The 17,663-nt window shown below is 51.1% G+C and overlaps 1 protein-coding gene across 9 annotated transcripts in view; it reads right to left on the reverse strand.

Annotated features, from left to right (window-relative positions):
* SLC4A3 (solute carrier family 4 member 3) overlaps positions 1–17,663 on the reverse strand; it is an 81,252-nt gene that overhangs the window by 45,811 nt on the left and 17,778 nt on the right. For all 9 annotated transcript variants that reach the window (XM_073304800.2, XM_073304803.2, XM_073304801.2 and 6 more), the window contains 4 exons: positions 17,483–17,622; positions 15,074–15,285; positions 3,930–4,081; positions 2,940–3,120 (listed from right to left, as the gene is read on the reverse strand). In XM_073304800.2, coding sequence (XP_073160901.2) covers positions 2,940–3,120; positions 3,930–4,081; positions 15,074–15,285; positions 17,483–17,622 — 685 coding nt within the window. The remainder of the gene's footprint in view (positions 1–2,939; positions 3,121–3,929; positions 4,082–15,073; positions 15,286–17,482; positions 17,623–17,663) is intronic.

The following is a 17,663-nucleotide window of genomic DNA, read 5'->3' on the forward strand; positions in this document are numbered from 1 at the left end:
TTCATGCAGCTTTCAGGGCTTGCTCCCATGATCCTCTGTCATTGCCAAGGATAAGATTTTGTCAAACAGATTTTGTGACTTTGAGAGACCTCTGAGACATTTTCTGCTTCAGCCCCATGTCCTGGAGTGGGGGTGGCCCCGCAGTGCCGAGCTGCCGTGGGCAGCAGGGGCTGGAGCTGCTAGTCCTCCCTCCCCCAGCCAGCCTACCCCCTCCCATTATTTTGAGTGAAAGTCATAGACAGGTCACGGGCTTCTGTGAATTTTTGTTTATTGCCCACGACCTGTCAATGACCTTTACTAAAAATAACTGTGACAAAACCTTAACCTTAGTCATTAGTCTCTGTTCCTAACTCAGGGGTCGTGGCGGTGTAGGGCCATCTCTGCATCTTTCTCCATCGCCCAGGGTTGGACACAGCTTCCTCATCACTTGGTGATATGACGTCTGGGACCATCCCCAGCAAACTAAGGAAAGCTCTTTCCCTTTTTCTGGGCCCAGAAGTCAATGTGAGTGTCTGTCCCTGTCTCTCCTCTGCCCTGCTGGCTGCCCAGTTGCCCCCTCTGGGCTTGGTCAGGGCTTTGTGTTTCCTGGTTTCCCTGTGCATAGAGAGTATGGATCAGGGGAGAGTCGGTGTCATTCTGCCCAGACCTGTCTATCATTGGTTTGGGTTTGTGCACCCCAGTCACGCCGAGATTGGGGGTTTTCTGGGAGGGTCTAGCAGCTTGAGCATTGTTCGCTTTGCCCAGGAAGCAAACTGCCCTGCCCCTGGAGCTGGGGCTGCTGCCCTTGGGGACCCAGGATGGAGGAATGGGCCGTGCTTGCATTGAGGTTAGCTGCTGATCCACTTGTGCTTTGTGGTGGGGGGCTGTGACAAGGTACTAATTAGAAAGACTGCAGAATCAGCCCCCTGCCATGCCAGCCCCATTTGGGCAAGCTGGCTGGAAAGAGCCTGCCCTAATTGGGGAATGAGAGCCACCTACCAGCCCAATTAGTCCAGGGATATACAAGAGGCTGGGAAGAAGGAAGCGGGCTGGTGGGGCGTAGGAGAGTGAGGGAGCAGGCAGGGAGAAAGCCCTCCCCCCCGGTTCAAACACAAGGAACCCAGAGCTGTATAAGCTGTCTGGTGAGAAGCTGGTGGGAGCACAAACTTGTAAATAAAAGCACAAGTAGTTTCAGAACCAGAGGGTCTCTGAGCGACTTTATCTGAGCCTTGCAGGGGCAGGGGCCAAGAGGGCCAGCTGTGCTCTGTTACAGGGGCGAAGGGGGCATTTGCTGCACTGGCTGAGGTGGCAGCAGGAGTGTTCTGTTGTGGGTGTCAATGAGTAGGGGGAACCGGCAGGTCCTGCTTGGCAGCTGTTGGGGGTGAAGTTCCCATGTGCAGAGGGTTTGTCTAGAGCACTGCAGCTGGATCACAGTGCTGAATAGTTTTAGAAACCGTGTATTGGGAGGCTCTGTTGCTAGGGGTTTCTTTCAGGCCTAGAAAAGCTAAGAAGCGTTTTATTGCCATGCTTTTACAGGCTGTCTGAAGCTCCCCTGGTGTTGTTCTGAGGCACAGGCCTGTATCATTTCAGACGTGTTCAGACTCATGTTTCTGCAGTAACATTTTAGTTTGTTTTGGGGCTTTTTCTGAATACCCTGACATGTGTCTCCCAGAGCGACCTCCAGGGTCCTGGTACTGTGGGAGGGTTCTAACAGGTGCGTGTTTCTTTGGAGATGCTCTTATGCAAAGCATTTAAATCCAATACACCTAAAGAATGCCTCTCCTGGGTGTGCAGGGGCCTCTCCAACTTGCTCTCCCACATAGTCTGGATGCTAGGAACAGTGCAAAGTCATCCTCTTCTCAGAGCATAGAAATAAATTCAGCTCAGACCTTCTCCGTTGCCAAGGCTGGTCCTAGGGCTCCTCCCTCAGGATTGTTCAGCCCATTTCCCTAGTCCTCTCTGTGTAGAGGTAGAGCCTTACCTCACCCTTCCTCCCTACCCCCTTTCGGGCAGGATAATGTGCAATCCTGTTACACTTGGGCTCTGGGTACCTTTCATTACAAGATACAATACAAAATCATGTTAGTGCTAAAAGAGCAGCACATTTGCCACCCTTGCCCCAACACAAACGCACTGAGCTCCAGGCAGCCAATATGGCACATACCAGTCTCCCAGCCCCATTGTTCCACTTACCCACCCCCAACCCCTGCCCAAATGCTTGCTCATGCAGGGGGCTTTGCCAGCAGACTCAGACTGTTCCAGACCAGGGGGAGCAAGTTCCAAAGTCAATAGCTTCACCCAGAGAATGCCCTGCCAACAGCCCCCGCTCTTTCCTACTGAGAGGGCCCTGGCTCAGGTGCCGCTGTGAGCGTGTAGACCAGGGGAAGAGGTGTCGCCCTGGTAGGAGGTTCCCAGGCCATTCCAGGCTTTAGAGAATGTGACTCATTTCAACAAAACACCTCCGACCAGCAGCTCACAACTGCACAGCTTTTGGCAATGGTGTGTCCTGTTTCACTAGTTCCCATCTAGGTTGCACAGTCTCCTGCCTAGAGAGGACCTGAATTTCTTATGGAAAAGACAAAATTTAAAAACACAAAACCCTGTTTGGCCTCTTTATTGGCCCAATGCACAGGCCCTGACACAGGGTGCATGTTCCAGCCAGTGCTTAAAGTCAGCAGTTGGGTCTGACAGGACATGGGGCCTTGCACACCAGAGAAGGGACCCTGACACCCATGCCAAAGCCTGGTCACACAGGCCATAGGAGCCTCTCTCACTTCCTTAGCTTTCCTTAAAAGAACCTGGGCTGAGACACTGTTGAAGTGTCTATTAAGGAAACAGAACCCATGAATAGCAGCTGCCCTACAAATGTCTCCCCCATGAGGCCCAAATTCACCTGGGCAGTTCTCCTGTCCTCTCTCTGCAGGAGCCCAATCGGTCATGCAAAGGCTGTCGAGACTCACCGTGAGCAATGGTCTTCCTGAGCTCCAGTAGGCTGCGGAAGGATAGTGAGGCTACATGAGGCTTCCCCCACCGTGCTGTTTCCTCCTCCACATCCTCCTCAAACTTGATCCAGCGTGCTGTCTCCTTCCAGTGCATCTCCTGGTTCTTATCTACGACCAGCTCGTTCAGCTCCACAAACACCTGCCGCCCGGGGTTAAAGCAAAATCATTCAACTCGACAGCAGCGGGGAGCCTTCTCAGCAATACCGGCTCCTCAGGCGATATCACCTTGTCTTCACCTCACTTCAACAGCTGAGTGGAGAACACTGGGCCCAAGGACTCTGCTAACTGGCCCAGGCACAGGACACCTAAAGGAATGGGGGAGCAATGGTGTCCTCTCTCGCTTTTTAACGTACAAAAGGTTTGGTGACCAGAAGCAGCTAGAACAAATATCCCAGGGACAGCTGGCAGGAGTCCCCAGCAATGCACAACACCAGAGCATAGCGCACCCATTCTTTCACATATGCCACTTCAGAGCACACAGTGACCCTGGAGGGACGTGAATGGTTCTACACTGCAGCTCTCATTGTCTCTAGTGCAAAGATTTTGCCTCTCTCACCAATCACTGGCCAAGACAGAAGAGATTCCCCCCTGCCCAAGAGACCTCCCATCCTGTCACTGCTCTCAGCAGGGTGGTGCCATTACTGTGCTGCTAACTCCCCTGATTTTATTGCAATTATCAGGATATTTGATGTGTTTCTTAAAACCAGACCTTTTGCAGGGATATGATTTTTGTAAGAATCTCTGCTTTCATTTTAAAAAGCAAGTTTTCTGCCATCCTGGCTGTGGAGAAAAGATTGAAAATCTGAACCCTAAGACCAGAAGGCAGAAAGCAAACAATCAGAACCCCACATTTACTACTTTTAAAGTCTCGTTATTTCTAAGCCCATCTCCTGCTTTTGGGGGCCTGACGTGATTTGTGGTCACCTGGGGAGGGTGTGGCTTATATACCTCATGGGGCCGCCTGTCCAGCTTCTTCTTCTTCTTCTTCTTCTTGACAGACGGGGTTGACACCATCTTCCTGCTGGTTCTGGTGCTCTGGTTCCTAGATGGTTTCTTCACCAGATGCCGCCTCACACCAGGGTTATCTTCAAAGCGGTGGCCTGGAGACAAAGCAAGCAAGGAAAGATGGATGGTGTGTTTAATGGAAATGTGCTGGCAGGCAGGCAAACATACAGGTCTCTCAGCAGCTCCTGCTAGCATTCCCATTACAGCTGAAGCGCTCACGCTCTAGCGAGTCAAGTTCTTGTAGCCCCCAGTATTTGGCAGTTTCTAACATTTGAGAACTCTCACCCGTTGGGATGACTCTTTCCAAGCTGCACTCTGCCTGAGCATGAATTTGTCAATTAAAGGTCAAATAAATTGATTATCCCATTTCTGAGTAGGAGGTGAGTTCCTCCCAGGGGTAGCAATGTCCTGAACCCTTCTGGGCCAGCTCCAGCACCACAGCATGGGGGAGTGCAATGCTACAATCTGACAGGGAAACTGCCCTGAGTGATAAGTGCCTTTGAATGCCCAGGGACTGCCAGGCACTAATGGTGGCTCCAGGAACAGCCTCGCAGGGAGACGATGCCTAAGGTTGGGTAAGAAGCATTCAGTGGGAGAGTATTTTTGTGCTCCATTTTAATGTTCCTCTGCTCTTTGTGAGCAAGAGAGAAACCTCGCCCAGGAAAGGGGCTCTCCTGGCTGAGTCTGGGGGGGTTTTTGCTGTAACATGGTGAGAATTAGGCCTGATTAGGCTCTGCTGGGAGAGTCTGAAGATCAGATTTTGTGTCCTTGCAGAGCTTGGGGTGTGAGGTTCGTTTTTAAAAGCCATTTCTGTCAATGCTCCACGTGCAGAAAGGCCACGCTAAGTGTGACTGTGGCTAATTCAGCCGTGTAGCATGGAGGGGAGGGATTCCTCAGCCACAGCCCAGTGACACATGGAAGTATCTATGGCTGCAGAAAACACTGGATGACATGTTCTGTTACATGATTATGCAATGAAAGGCTGCAGTGTAATAATGCAAACACACAAGGGGCCAGAGTGAAGGCTGCACAATTAACTCTAGCAATCCCTGACTTCCAAGGGATCAGTCATGCAGCTTTCTTGATCTCTTCCAGTTCTGAGTTGCAGCGCCCAGCTGGCTGACTCAAAGACACCTGAACAGCAAGGCTGCATTACAGGCTGACTACTGCACTCTGTCAGCACTAGCTGTTACATCTACACCTGACTTGGCTCCTGCAGTGCTGGTGGCATTAGCAGAGAAAAGGGACAGTGGACATAAACCCCCATGCAACAGGCCTGAACAGTGACTGCCCTTCTGACTGCATTAGTGCTGTGACAACAGCGTGCTGTGGAGGGGTGAGACTCCCCTGCCATTGCCCAAGCCGAGGCGGAGAAGCTGAAGCTTCCTTGGAGAACGCAGATGAAAGGGGGCTTTGTTACGGGGTGATGAGCCACAGCGAAAGGTGGATTAGGCTAGTCAGGGAGCCCCCCAGTCCACTGTTTCCTATTATGTGCTGGTCTGTGGAGCTTCCCCAGGCCTGCCTGCAGGGGAAGCCAAGATCTGTTCCCCCTGAGAGGCTCATCAGGGAAGGAGAGTCATCTTGCCTGGGAGGCCCCCAAGTCTCTCAGGTCAGCCCTGCCTGCCCGGGATGAAGGGCAGCATCTGCACACTGTCCTCTTTCAGCCAGGCCTCAAGAACTTTGACCTTCAGAATGTGAAAAGCACCAGACTTCAAAGAAAAGCGATTTCCTCACTGGGGGCGCTGCAGCACCTCAGCAACGGTTTGCAGTGCTATGCCCTGTACCCATGGGAATGTGGGCCCCTTCCAGCCACAGGAAGGAGGTCTCCAGCGCCAGGACAGCCACACCACAGCCTCGCTCCTTGGGAATCTGGGTCACTACGTTAAAGATAGAATAGATCCATACTGAGCCTGTGGGGATTTTCCCCATTGACTGCGCGGCTGATGTGAGTCCTGCTGACAGTTTGACTCTTCCACATTCCATTACTGGAATATCAATGGCAGCCAATAACTGCCCATTGATGCCAGCGAGCTGCTGCTGGTGTTCTGGGAGCTGCACTGCAAGGGGGCCACATGTTCTCTCTGCATTCATGTGCGTGCACACGGATTTCACTATTTGTATGGGCAGAACAGTGTGTCTTTGTGCATGACAGTCCTTTATGAATGTGATGTGAATGCATGTGAAAAGAAGTGTGTGGCTGGTGTGTGAGTGCAATGAGCGTGTGTGATCTGTATGAGGTGAGGGCACAAGATGTGACTACACCTTTTGACACTATGCTCACGAGGCACATTACCAAACTGACTTGTTGATGTATACATTTCTTCGCCTCCATCCTCATTTAGTCTCACAACACACCCGTGATGTAGGGAAAGCGTACTTATCCCCATGCTACAGGTAGCAACAGGGGCCCAACAAGCCTGAGGTCACACAAGTGAGTCTCCCAATGGGAAATCCCAATCCAATAGCAGGGGCAGCATTCTGCACTGGTCACCTGAGGAACAGCCCCAGCCATCATGCCCTCGAGGAGCTAGAAGCCTGGAAAGCCATGGCGAGGCTTTGCCTGTGAAACTGAAGAGGCCAAGCCTCTCACTAGCCCCTCCAGTGGCCTCTTGCAGTCGGGGCAGACGACGGAGCTCGGCAGGCTCTGCATGAGGGCGCTCAGTGCAGGTGAGCAATTCCCTATAAATACTGCCTTCTGCAATCTCTTTGGGGGGAGGGATAGCTCAGTGGTTTGAGCGTTGGCCTGCTAAACCCAAGGTTGTGAGTTCAATCCTTGAGGGGGCCATTTGGGATCTGGGGCAAAAATTGGGGATTGGTCCTGCTTTGAGCAGGGGGTTGGACTAGATGACCTCCTGAGGTCCCTTCCAACCCAGATATTCTAGAATCATAGAATATCAGGGTTGGAAGGGACCCCAGAAGGTCATCTAGTCCAACCCCCTGCTCAAAGCAGGACCAATTCCCAGTTAAATCATCCCAGCCAGGGCTTTGTCAAGCCTGACCTTAAAAACCTCTAAGGAAGGAGATTCTACCACCTCCCTAGGTAACGCATTCCAGTGTTTCACCACCCTCTTAGTGAAAAAGTTTTTCCTAATATCCAATCTAAACCTCCCCCACTGCAACTTGAGACCATTACTCCTCGTTCTGTCATCTGCTACCATTGAGAACAGTCTAGAGCCATCCTCTTTGGAACCCCCTTTCAGGTAGTTGAAAGCAGCTATCAAATCCCCCCCTCATTCTTTTCTTCTGCAGACTAAACAATCCCAGTTCCCTCAGCCTCTCCTCATAAGTCATGTGTTCCAGACCCCTAATCATTTTTGTTGCCCTTCGCTGGACTCTCTCCAATTTATCCACATCCTTCTTGTAGTGTGGGGCCCAAAACTGGACACTTTACTCCAGATGAGGCCTCACCAATGTCGAATAGAGGGGAACGATCACGTCCCTCGATCTGCTCGCTATGCCCCTACTTATACATCCCAAAATGCCATTGGCCTTCTTGGCAACAAGGGCACACTGCTGACTCATATCCAGCTTCTCGTCCACTGTCACCCCTAGGTCCTTTTCCACAGAACTGCTGCCTAGCCATTCGGTCCCTAGTCTGTAGCTGTGCATTGGGTTCTTCCGTCCTAAGTGCAGGACCCTGCACTTATCCTTATTGAACCTCATCAGATTTCTTTTGGCCCAATCCTCCAATTTGTCTAGGTCCTTCTGTATCCTATCCCTCCCCTCCAGCGTATCTACCACTCCTCCCAGTTTAGTATCATCCGCAAATTTGCTGAGAGTGCAATCCACACCATCCTCCAGATCATTTATGAAGATATTGAACAAAACCGGCCCCAGGTCCGACCCTTGGGGCACTCCACTTGATACCGGCTGCCAACTAGACATGGAGCCATTGATCACTACCCGTTGAGCCCGACAATCTAGCCAGCTTACTACCCACCTTATAGTGCATTCATCCAGCCCATACTTTCTTAACTTGCTGACAAGAATACTGTGGGAGACCGTGTCAAAAGCTTTGCTAAAGTCAAGAAACAATACATCCACTGCTTTCCCTTCATCCACAGAACCAGTAATCTCATCATAAAAGGCAATTAGATTAGTCAGGCGTGACCTTCCCTTGGTGAATCCATGCTGGCTGTTCCTGATCACTTTCCTCTCATGCAAGTGCTTCAGGATTGATTCCTTGAGGACCTGCTCCATGATTTTTCCAGAGACTGAGGTGAGGCTGACAGGCCTGTAGTTCCCAGGATCCTCCTTCTTCCCTTTTTTAAAGATTGGCACTACATTAGCCTTTTTCCAGTCATCCGGGACTTCCCCGGTTCGCCACGAGTTTTCAAAGATAATGGCCAATGGCTCTGCAATCACAGCCGCCAATTCCTTCAGCATGATTCTATGGAAGAAAGCATTGGAACCTCTCAGACACCTCCACTGCCTCCGCTAAGAGCGGTGGATGCAGAATGATGATCCCGTGGTCACCATGACGGAAGGCAGCTGACAGAGCTAACCGACTCAGCGTGCAAAGATGGGCCTACATCCTTCAAAAATGGCCACTGGTTTGGGGATCTCAGTAAGGAACCCAGCCTGAGGCACCTCAGGACCAGTTCTTCAGAAGGGCTCCCAGAGGCTTCAGTCTGAGTTCTGGGTGCTCTGCCCATCCACAAATCAAGCTCAAGGTATCGGACGTTCAGCACTTAAGATCAGAGGTCACTATTGTAAATCTGGCCCTTGTTCTGAGTCAGCAGCAGGAGATTATCAGCTAAGGCGTGTCTAAAGAGAGGCCTAATGCGTGACAAGCCTGCTGTGCACCAAGTCACGGTGTGGACCCTGCAACTGCACACTAAAAGTTCTCGAGTGCAGGGGTTCTCACCCTTTTTCTTTCTGAGGCCCCCCAAACATGCTATAAAAACCCCACAGCCCCCCTGTGCCACAGCAACTGGTTTTCTGCATCTAAAAGCCAGGGCCGGCGTTAAGGGGTACCAAGCAGGGCCGTTGCCCAGGGCCCCATGCCACTGGGGGCACTGTGAAGCTAAGTTGCTCAGGCTCCTGCTTCAACCCCAGGTGGTGGGGCTCAGGGCCCCAACGCTTCACCCCCGTCCAGTGGGACTTAGACTTGTTGGGACCCAGGGCAGAAAGCCGAACACTGGCCCTGCTTGGCAGACCCCCTGAAACCTGCTCGTGGCCCCCCAGGGGACCCCGGACCTCTGGTTGAAAACCACTGCTCTAGTGCACTGATGTCCTGCTGTTACAACCTATGGAACTTTAGTGTGCAGTAACAAGGTCCACATGGCCAGTTAATGTGTGGCTTGCTAGTGCCCTGTAGGCTTTCATCCCGGCTTGCTGTGCACTGAGTTTCTGTGTAGACAAGCACTAAAACACTCGGCATAGTCGTTTGCCCTACCCTGGCCTAAAGCCAATGCGAGTGGAGTAAAAAGAAACATCCAAGGACACCAGATACTGCGGAAGTTGCCTTATCACTACCTTTTTGTGATTGTGCCAGGAGTGAAGTGTGAGACAGGATGATAACTGGTGAGATAGAAGCTGGGAATGGGCAACAGGGGATGGATCACTTGATGATTGCCTGTTCTATTCATTCCCTCTGAAGTACCTGGCATTGTCCACTGTCAGAAGACAGGATGCTGGGCTAGATGAACCATTGGTCTGACCCGGTATGGCCGTTCTTATGTTCAATTTCCAAACACAGTTTACTGATCAAAGGTCTAATGATTGGTACATGTCCCTCCCAAAGAAAGTAATCGAGAGTCTCCTCCACTAAGAGATTCAGCAGGTTCCCCTGGCCTTCACCAGCCAAGGAGCACCTGTGCTGGACAGTCAAGCCATGGCCCAAAGCTCTCTCTCAAGAACCTTAGTTTGCAGCTGACACACCCAGGGCCACACATACTACTAAATTCTTCCCCACTATCTTTAGTCCACACTGCAGAGCCAAGAACTTGATACCAGCTGATAGTGCAGTCAGATCCCAGACCCTAGCTCAAATTCCAGCAAACAGCGTACATAACAGCCTGAGACTCTGCCCTAGGCTTTGCATATCCTGAGACTGCCAGGCTACACTAGCTTGGTGCCAAAGACAAATGATGAAATGGCGTTGCCACAATAAGTTCCAGTCCAGGGCTGCATCTTCTCTGGCTGTGGGGCAGACCACTCTGGATCTGCATCCAGGATTGCTCAGGTAACATGACAGAGAAATGCCTCAACACCACAGTGACTGGTCCTGCACAGATACCTGAGACACAACACAGACAATGGGCAGAGTCTTCCAAGTGCTCAGACACAGGGGCACAGAGAGGGAACACTAGGAACTGTCTGGATGGGAGCTATGTGCTGCAAACTCTAACTCAGGGGCGCCTATTCTGAGACACAGAGCAATGGACAGACAGCACCCTGCATGTGTGAGTGAGTGTGAGAGAGAGCTCAGTTCAGGGCCCTGAGCCCTTCACTGCAGTGCGGGAGTGCAGGTCAGGTACTTACAGACAGGCTCCCCACCAGGGTAACCCAGCTGGTTTCTGATGGCCTCCCATAAATCATAATCTTCAAAATTGAGGGCAAACTCCTCCAAGTCTTCGTAACAGACCGTGCCGTGGATGCAGCTGCCTGTCCCCACCTCTGGGCTGTCACCACCTCCTGCCTCCTCTCCATCATGAATGGCTGTCATTGTGTCCTTGGCAAGGTCAGGGGTCAAGGCCCATGAGCTATGCACCACACTTGCAAGACCAAAGTTTGGTGTCGTTTATCTGGAGTTCCAGAAGACGAGCTGCCCAGCAAGGTCCCTGCTCTGGATGACCTGTCAGGATTTTTGTAGCGCCATGGAGACCGCCATGCCCTCACTGTTTCGGTCCCCCTCAGCTGGGGGAAGGCATGTGATGCTGGTAGCGGCAGCCCTTGGGACTGATGAGCTCCTGGAAAGAAAGTTTCCACTGGGGGAGGTTTGCTGCGGGAAAGCTTGTAATTTGCAGGGCTTTCTTCACTAGCTCTCTGGGCCAAGGGGCTCTTCATCAGCAGAAGGGTTTCCTGCTGGAGGTCCAGAGACCCTGTGCGTGTGTAGCACTGCCTGCTCCTCTCCCTCTCTCCCCCTTTGATGTCTCGCTCCCTCCCTCTCCAGCCTGGAAAGCAGCCTATTGAATTCTCCATGTCCTCAGGCCCAGAGCATGCATTTCCATGACGTCTCTTCCATCTGCTCTCACGTACACACAGGGGCAGATCCTAGGACACACGCTGCACCCCTAGGGCCCCAGGTGCCTCTCTAAACAACAGGAAACACAAGTCACAGGTCCCAGCTGGGCAACAATTATCCAGTGATTCTGGGCTTCAGCTCCCTCAGAGTCACTTCAGCAGAGGTTTCTCCCTTTTTCAGAGAGGACAGCTCCTCAGACAAGGCTGCTGCAATACCAGCACCCTCCTGGCAAGCATAGGCACTGCTCGCTGGGAAAGCACGTCCAGAGGAGAGGGCTGGAACTAAGGGATGCATGGAGCCCTCAAATCAAGAGGGTAACAGGATGGAGGTGAAAAAAGACACAGAGCCAAGGGGTGGGAGGTGAGGAAAGGGTTGGAGCTACATGAGTGAGTCCAAACTGAGGGCATCAGCAGAGTGGAAGGGGGGAGTCCCAGGCAAGGCAGCAGGGGGCTGCGGGTTGGGATTAAGGGACACTAGCAGAGCTGTGGGGAGGGGAAAGAGAGCCCAGGACTGCAAGGCAGGATAGAAGAGCATCAGCAGAGCGGAAGGGAGAGCCCAGGGCTGGAACAGCAGGAAGGGTGCCGCAGGTAAGGATGGAGGGCTAATGGGGAAGAAGTGCTAGCTGAGGTCTCTTGTTCCAGGACAGTAAGTGACCGTTGAGATGGTGGTGCCTGCGAATGCAGCTAACAGTCTCCAGATAAAGCTGCAAGAAGTGTTTAGACTCCAGACTGTCTAAACCATCAGGTCAGAGGCACATCTAGTAACTGGGGCCCTGGGTCTCTCTCCAAGGTCCCCTGTATTCCACACCAGGAGGTGACAGCTCCCTGTGTGACAATGAGGATGGTTCTATAGACCCCAAAACACTTTACAAAGTCACCAAACTGATACAAGCTCCCCAGGAATCACCCACCCTCGCTGAAAGGCAGCCTCGACTTGCTGGGGGAAGGGGAGAGCAAAGCACAGGGACACCACATACCAGCAGGGGAGCTGGAATAATTTTTATAGCAGGGGTGCTGAAAGTGGCAACCATATATTTGGTTAAAAGAAAAGGAGTACTCATGGCACCTTAGAGACTAACAAATTTATTTGAGCATAAAGTTTCGTGAGCTACAGCTCACTTCATCGGATGCATTCAGTGGAAAATACAGTGGGGAGATTTTATATACACAGAGGACATGAAACAATGGGTGTTACCATACACACAGTAACGAGAGTGATCAGGTAAGGTGAGCTATTACCAGCAGGAGAGAAAAAAAAAACCTTTTGTAGTGATAATTAAGGTGGATTTCCAGCAGTTGACAAGAACGTGTGAGGAACAGTGTGGGGTGGGGGTGGGGAATAAATATGGGGAAATAGTTTTACTTTATGTAATGACTCATCCACTCCCAGTCTTTATTCAAGCCTAAGTTAATCGTGTCCAGTTTGCAAATTAATTCCAAATCAGCAGTCTCTCGTCGGAGTCTGTTTTTGAAGTTTTTTTGTTGAAGAATTGCCACTTTTAGGTCTGTAATCGAGTGACCAGAGAGATTGAAGTGTTCTCCGACTGGTTTTTGAATGTTATAATTCTTGATGTCTGATTTGTGTCCATTTATTCTTTTACGTAGAGACTGTCCAGTTTGGCCATGTACATGGCAGAGGGGCATTGCTGGCACATGATGGCATATATCACATTGCTGGATGTGCAGGTGAACGAGCCTCTGATAGTGTGGCTGATGTGATTAGGCCCTATGATGGTGTCTCCTGAATAGATATGTGGACACAGTTGGCAAAGGGCTTTGTTGCAAGGATTGGTCCCTGGGTTAGTGGTTCTGTTGTGTGGTGTGTGGTTGCTGGTGAGTATTTGCTTCAGGTTGGGGGGCTGTCTGTAAGCAAGGACTGGCCTGTCTCCCAAGATCTGTGAGAATGATGGGTCGTCCTTCAGGATAGGTTGTAGATCCTTGATGATGCATTGGAGAGGCTTTAGTTGGGGGCTGAAGGTGACGACTAGTGGCGTTCTGTTATTTTCTTTGTTGGGCCTGTCCTGTAGTAGGTGACTTCTGGGTACTCTACTGGCTCTGTCAGTCTGTTTCTTCACTTCAGCAGGTGGGTATTGTAGTTGTAAGAATGCTTGATAGAGATCTTGTAGGTGTTTGTCTCTGTCTGAGGGGTTGGAGCAAATGCGGTTATATCGTAGAGCTTGGCTGTAGACAATGGATTGTGTGGTGTGATCTGGGTGAAAGCTGGAGGCATGCAGGTAGGAATAGCGGTCAGTAGGCTTCCAGTATAGGGTGGTGTTTATGTGACCATCGCTTATTAGCACTGTGGTGTCCAGGAAGTGGATCTATTGTGTAGACTGGTCCAGGCTGAGGTTGATGGTGGGATGGAAATTGTTGAAATCATGGTGGAATTCCTCAAGGGCTTCTTTTCCATGGGTCCGTATGATGAAGATGTCATCAATGTAGCGCAAGTAGAGTAGGGGCATTAGGGGACAAGAGCTGAGGAAGTGTTGTTCTAAGTCAGCCATAAAAATGTTGGCATACTGTGGGGCCATGTGGGTACCCATAGCAGTGTTGCTGATTTGAAGGTATACATTGTCCCCAAATGTGAAATAGTTTTGGGTGAGGACAAAGTCACAAAGTTCAGCCACCAGGTTTGCCGTGACATTATCAGGGATACTGTTCCTGACGGCTTGTAGTCCATCTTTGTGTGGAATGTTGGCGTAGAGGGCTTCTACATCCATAATGGCTAGGATGGTGTTTTCAGGAAGATCACCGATGGATTGTAGTTTCCTCAGGAAGTCAGTGGTGTCTCGAAGGTAGCTGGGAGTGCTGGTAGCGTAGGGCCTGAGGAGGGAGTCTACATAGCCAGATAATCCTGCTGTCAGGGTGCCAATGCCTGAGATGATTGGGCGCCCAGGATTTCCAGGTTTATGGATCTTGGGTAGTAGATAGAATATCCCAGGTTGGGGTTCCAGGGGTGTGTCTGTGCGGATTTGATCTTGTGCTTTTTCAGGGAGTTTCTTGAGCAGATGCTGTAGTTTCTTTTGGTAACCCTCAGTGGGATCAGAGGGTAATGGCTTGTAGAAAGTGGTGTAGGAGAGCTGCCTAGCAGCGACCTATTCATGATGACGACAGCACCTCTTTTGTCAGCCTTTTTGATTATGATATCAGAGTTGTTTCTGCTCAAATAAATTTGTTAGTCTCTAAGGTGCCACAAGTACTCCTTTTCTTTTTGCGGATATAGACTAACACGACTGCTACTCTGAAACCTGTCATATATTTGGTTATTACTACAGTCAAGCCAGGGGGTGCTGCTGCATCCTCATAACCCCTAGTCCTAGCACCCCTGCACACCAGGTTCAGACAGGAAGTGAAGCAGAATCCTGTCACCAAAGGAAACTCTTGGCAGTATCTAGGGAGGCAGACTGCAATTCTGCCAGGTGAAATTGAGTCAAGCCAAGGGTGCTAACACCCTACTCCTGCTACAAGGACCCTGGGGTCTGTAGCCGCTCACCATGAACTGCCAGGACTTCGGTTCAACTTTTCAACCAAAATTCAGCATAGCGCTGGGGAAACACCAGGGGACATGTTTCCTTGCTCCTGCACCCAAGGAATGGTGGGACCAACTACCAGGCCTAGCTCCCAGGGGGATGGCAGAGTCTTAGGGCTGACACAAAGTGGGGAGGGAAGGTATGGCTGGGTTACTCAGGCCTTCCAACCAAGGGGATGGGCCTGGGGGTAAAGGCCCAGGCCTGACGCCAAGGGGGATGAGCCCGGGAGGTGGGAAATGCCCAGGCCTGATGCCCAGGGAGATGGGTCCGGGGTGGGAGAAATGTCCAGGCCTGATGTCTATGGATTGGGCAGAGGGTGGATGACACTTGTACAGGAGACACATTAAATGTCACAAAGCAGGGCCTCACTTTTCATGTCGTCCAGGTCAGCAGACGCCAGCATCTGGGCCTCGGCCTCATCGGTGGGGACGCGCTGGTACACTGCACTCTCCAGAGTGGTCATACTGCCGATGCACATCCGCTCCTTCAGGTCATAACTCACCCTCTGCCCGCTCACCACCTGGCTCCAGGGCTTGCGCCTGTCCCATCCCCGAGACGAACATTCTCTGGGCTCCGGGAGGCTGAGGAAACAAACGGGAAACCTGGCAGTAGCAGCAAAGCAGAGCTGGCAGCACTGGGGTGGGCTGGAAGGGGGAGAGGTTGTTCCCAGTCTGAACTCCTGTTTGTAAGTCTTTTCTCATGAGATCATCCTCTGGGCTGAAGGGTCCCTCCCAGCCCTGACCTCAGACCCAGTTATCTGAAAAGCTTGAGAGTCCCTGGCCAGGAGCAGGCATGTGTCAGGGACTCCCAAACTACAGCTGGGGTCTTCAGGAAGTTAGGCCCAGTGAAAGCTGCTTCTGCTCCCTCCCCTACAGGGTAAGCCCCCCTTCCTTACAAGGGATGGAAATCCCTCATGGGCCCACAGCCCCACAGTTCTTGCTCTGTGTCCACAAGCCCTGGCCTGGCCTGTCCCACTGCTTCCCAGTCTGTGGGTCAGGAACCAGGCGCAAAGGAAAGTCAGGCTGGAAAGGCAAGCTCCTCCCTTCCTGGCATGGTGCCCCCCAGATACCTGTGCTGGGGACTATCCAGTCCCCAGGTGATACCCCTGCTGGTAAGGGAGCCTAGTCACGGGGGCGATCATCTGTACCTGGGAACCAGGAAGGCTGTATCCAGACCCTGCCCCAGTTGGGTCTTGTAGCACACCTGGCTGAGCGAGTGAGTGATTTGGGGACTGGGGTGGGCACATGCTAGCACCCTTTCCTCCTTCCCAGGCAAACCCACATGGTGAGAGAGAAGGGGAAGTGTAAGGAAGGAGAGCTTGGATGCAAGGATGTACCCAGCCTCTGCCTCTTGTGTCAGAATCAAAGGGGAATTCATAGATTCCAAGGCCAGAAGGACCCCTTGGGATCATGAAGTCTGACCTCTGGAATAACCCAGGCCAGAGACCTGCCCTAGAATAATTTCTAGAGCAGAGCTTTTTAAAAAATTCCAGTCTTGAATTAAAATGGTCAGTGATGGAGAATACACCACGACACTTGGTAAGTTGTTCCAACAGTTAAATACTCTCACCATTAAATCTCTCCTGATTTCCAGTCTGAATTTGTCTAGCTTCAACATCCAGCCATTGGATCGTGTTAGGCATTCCTCTGCCACACTGAAGACCCCATTATCAAATATCTGTTCCCCATATGGGTATTTATAGACTGTGATCAAATCACATATTAATATTCTCTTTGATAAGAGAAAGAGATTGAGCTCTTGGAGTCTATGACTATCAGGGCTTGTCTTCACGCACACCACTGAACCTGTGTTGCTGTAGTGAAGACATTATTATGCTGACGGGAGAGCTTCTCCCATCGGGGGAGTTAACCCACCTGCGTGAGAGGTGTAGCTATGTCAGTGGGAGAAGCTGGGGATTAGGTCAGTGTAACTGCGTCGCTCGGGGATGTGGATTTTAAAGCATTAGAAAACAAGCCTAGGCCATGTCTACACTATACCTCGCATGGGCATGTTTTCTAATGCTTTAATCATTCTTGTGGCTCTTCTTTGAATTCTTTCCAATTTATCAACATCCTTCGTGAACTGTGAACACCAGAACTGGGTGCAGGGTTCCAGCAGCATTCACATCAGTGCCGAATACAGAGGTAAAATAACCTCTCCACTCCTAGTCGAAATTCCTGGGTTTGTGCATCTCAGGATCCCATTAGTTCTTTTGGCCACAGCATCATACTGGGAGCTCATGTTGAGCTGATTCTCCACCAGGACCCTCAAATCTTTCTCAGAGTCACTGCTTCCCGGGAGAGAGTCCCCCATCCAGCATGGATGGCCTTCATTCTTTGTAAAAACATGCATCTAGGAACATTTAGCCATATTAAAATGCATATTGTTTGCTTGCGCCCAGCTTACCAAGTGCTCCAGATTGCTCTGCATCAATGATTTGTGCTCTTTATTCTTTACCTCTCCCCCCAATTTTTGTATCATCTGCAAACGTTATCACCTGGACCAAGATTTCACCTATGTGGAATTTGAACCCAGAACCTTTTCGTTTGAATCCGAGGATGCTACCTCTTGATGTTATGAGGAACTGAGTGCCTGCTTTGTTGATTTGACTGTTGAATTAAAAATAGACTGAAACTGTTAACTGATCTTCACTGGGACTACCCCTATACTTACTTAGGCACATGCTTAAGTACCAGCTGAATCGGAGTCTAAATAAAAAAGCCTACTTAATGAGCACGTTTTGAATGACCAGCCAGCCCCAGGTCAAGTCCATCCTACCTGCCAAGAGAGGCCGGGCCCGTCTCCAGCAGCAGGTCAGCGCGGTGTGGCATCGGGGACATGATGCCACACTCCTTCTCCACATGGAACTGTGCAGAGGCCAAGGCACCGCAGGATTCATCGTCACTCCCAATAGTGAACTGCAGAGAGGAGACAAGTCTGAGCACAAGAACCAGACCCT

This window comes from Lepidochelys kempii, chromosome 11, assembly GCF_965140285.1.
Source record: "Lepidochelys kempii isolate rLepKem1 chromosome 11, rLepKem1.hap1, whole genome shotgun sequence".
NCBI classification, from domain to species: domain Eukaryota; kingdom Metazoa; phylum Chordata; order Testudines; family Cheloniidae; genus Lepidochelys; species Lepidochelys kempii.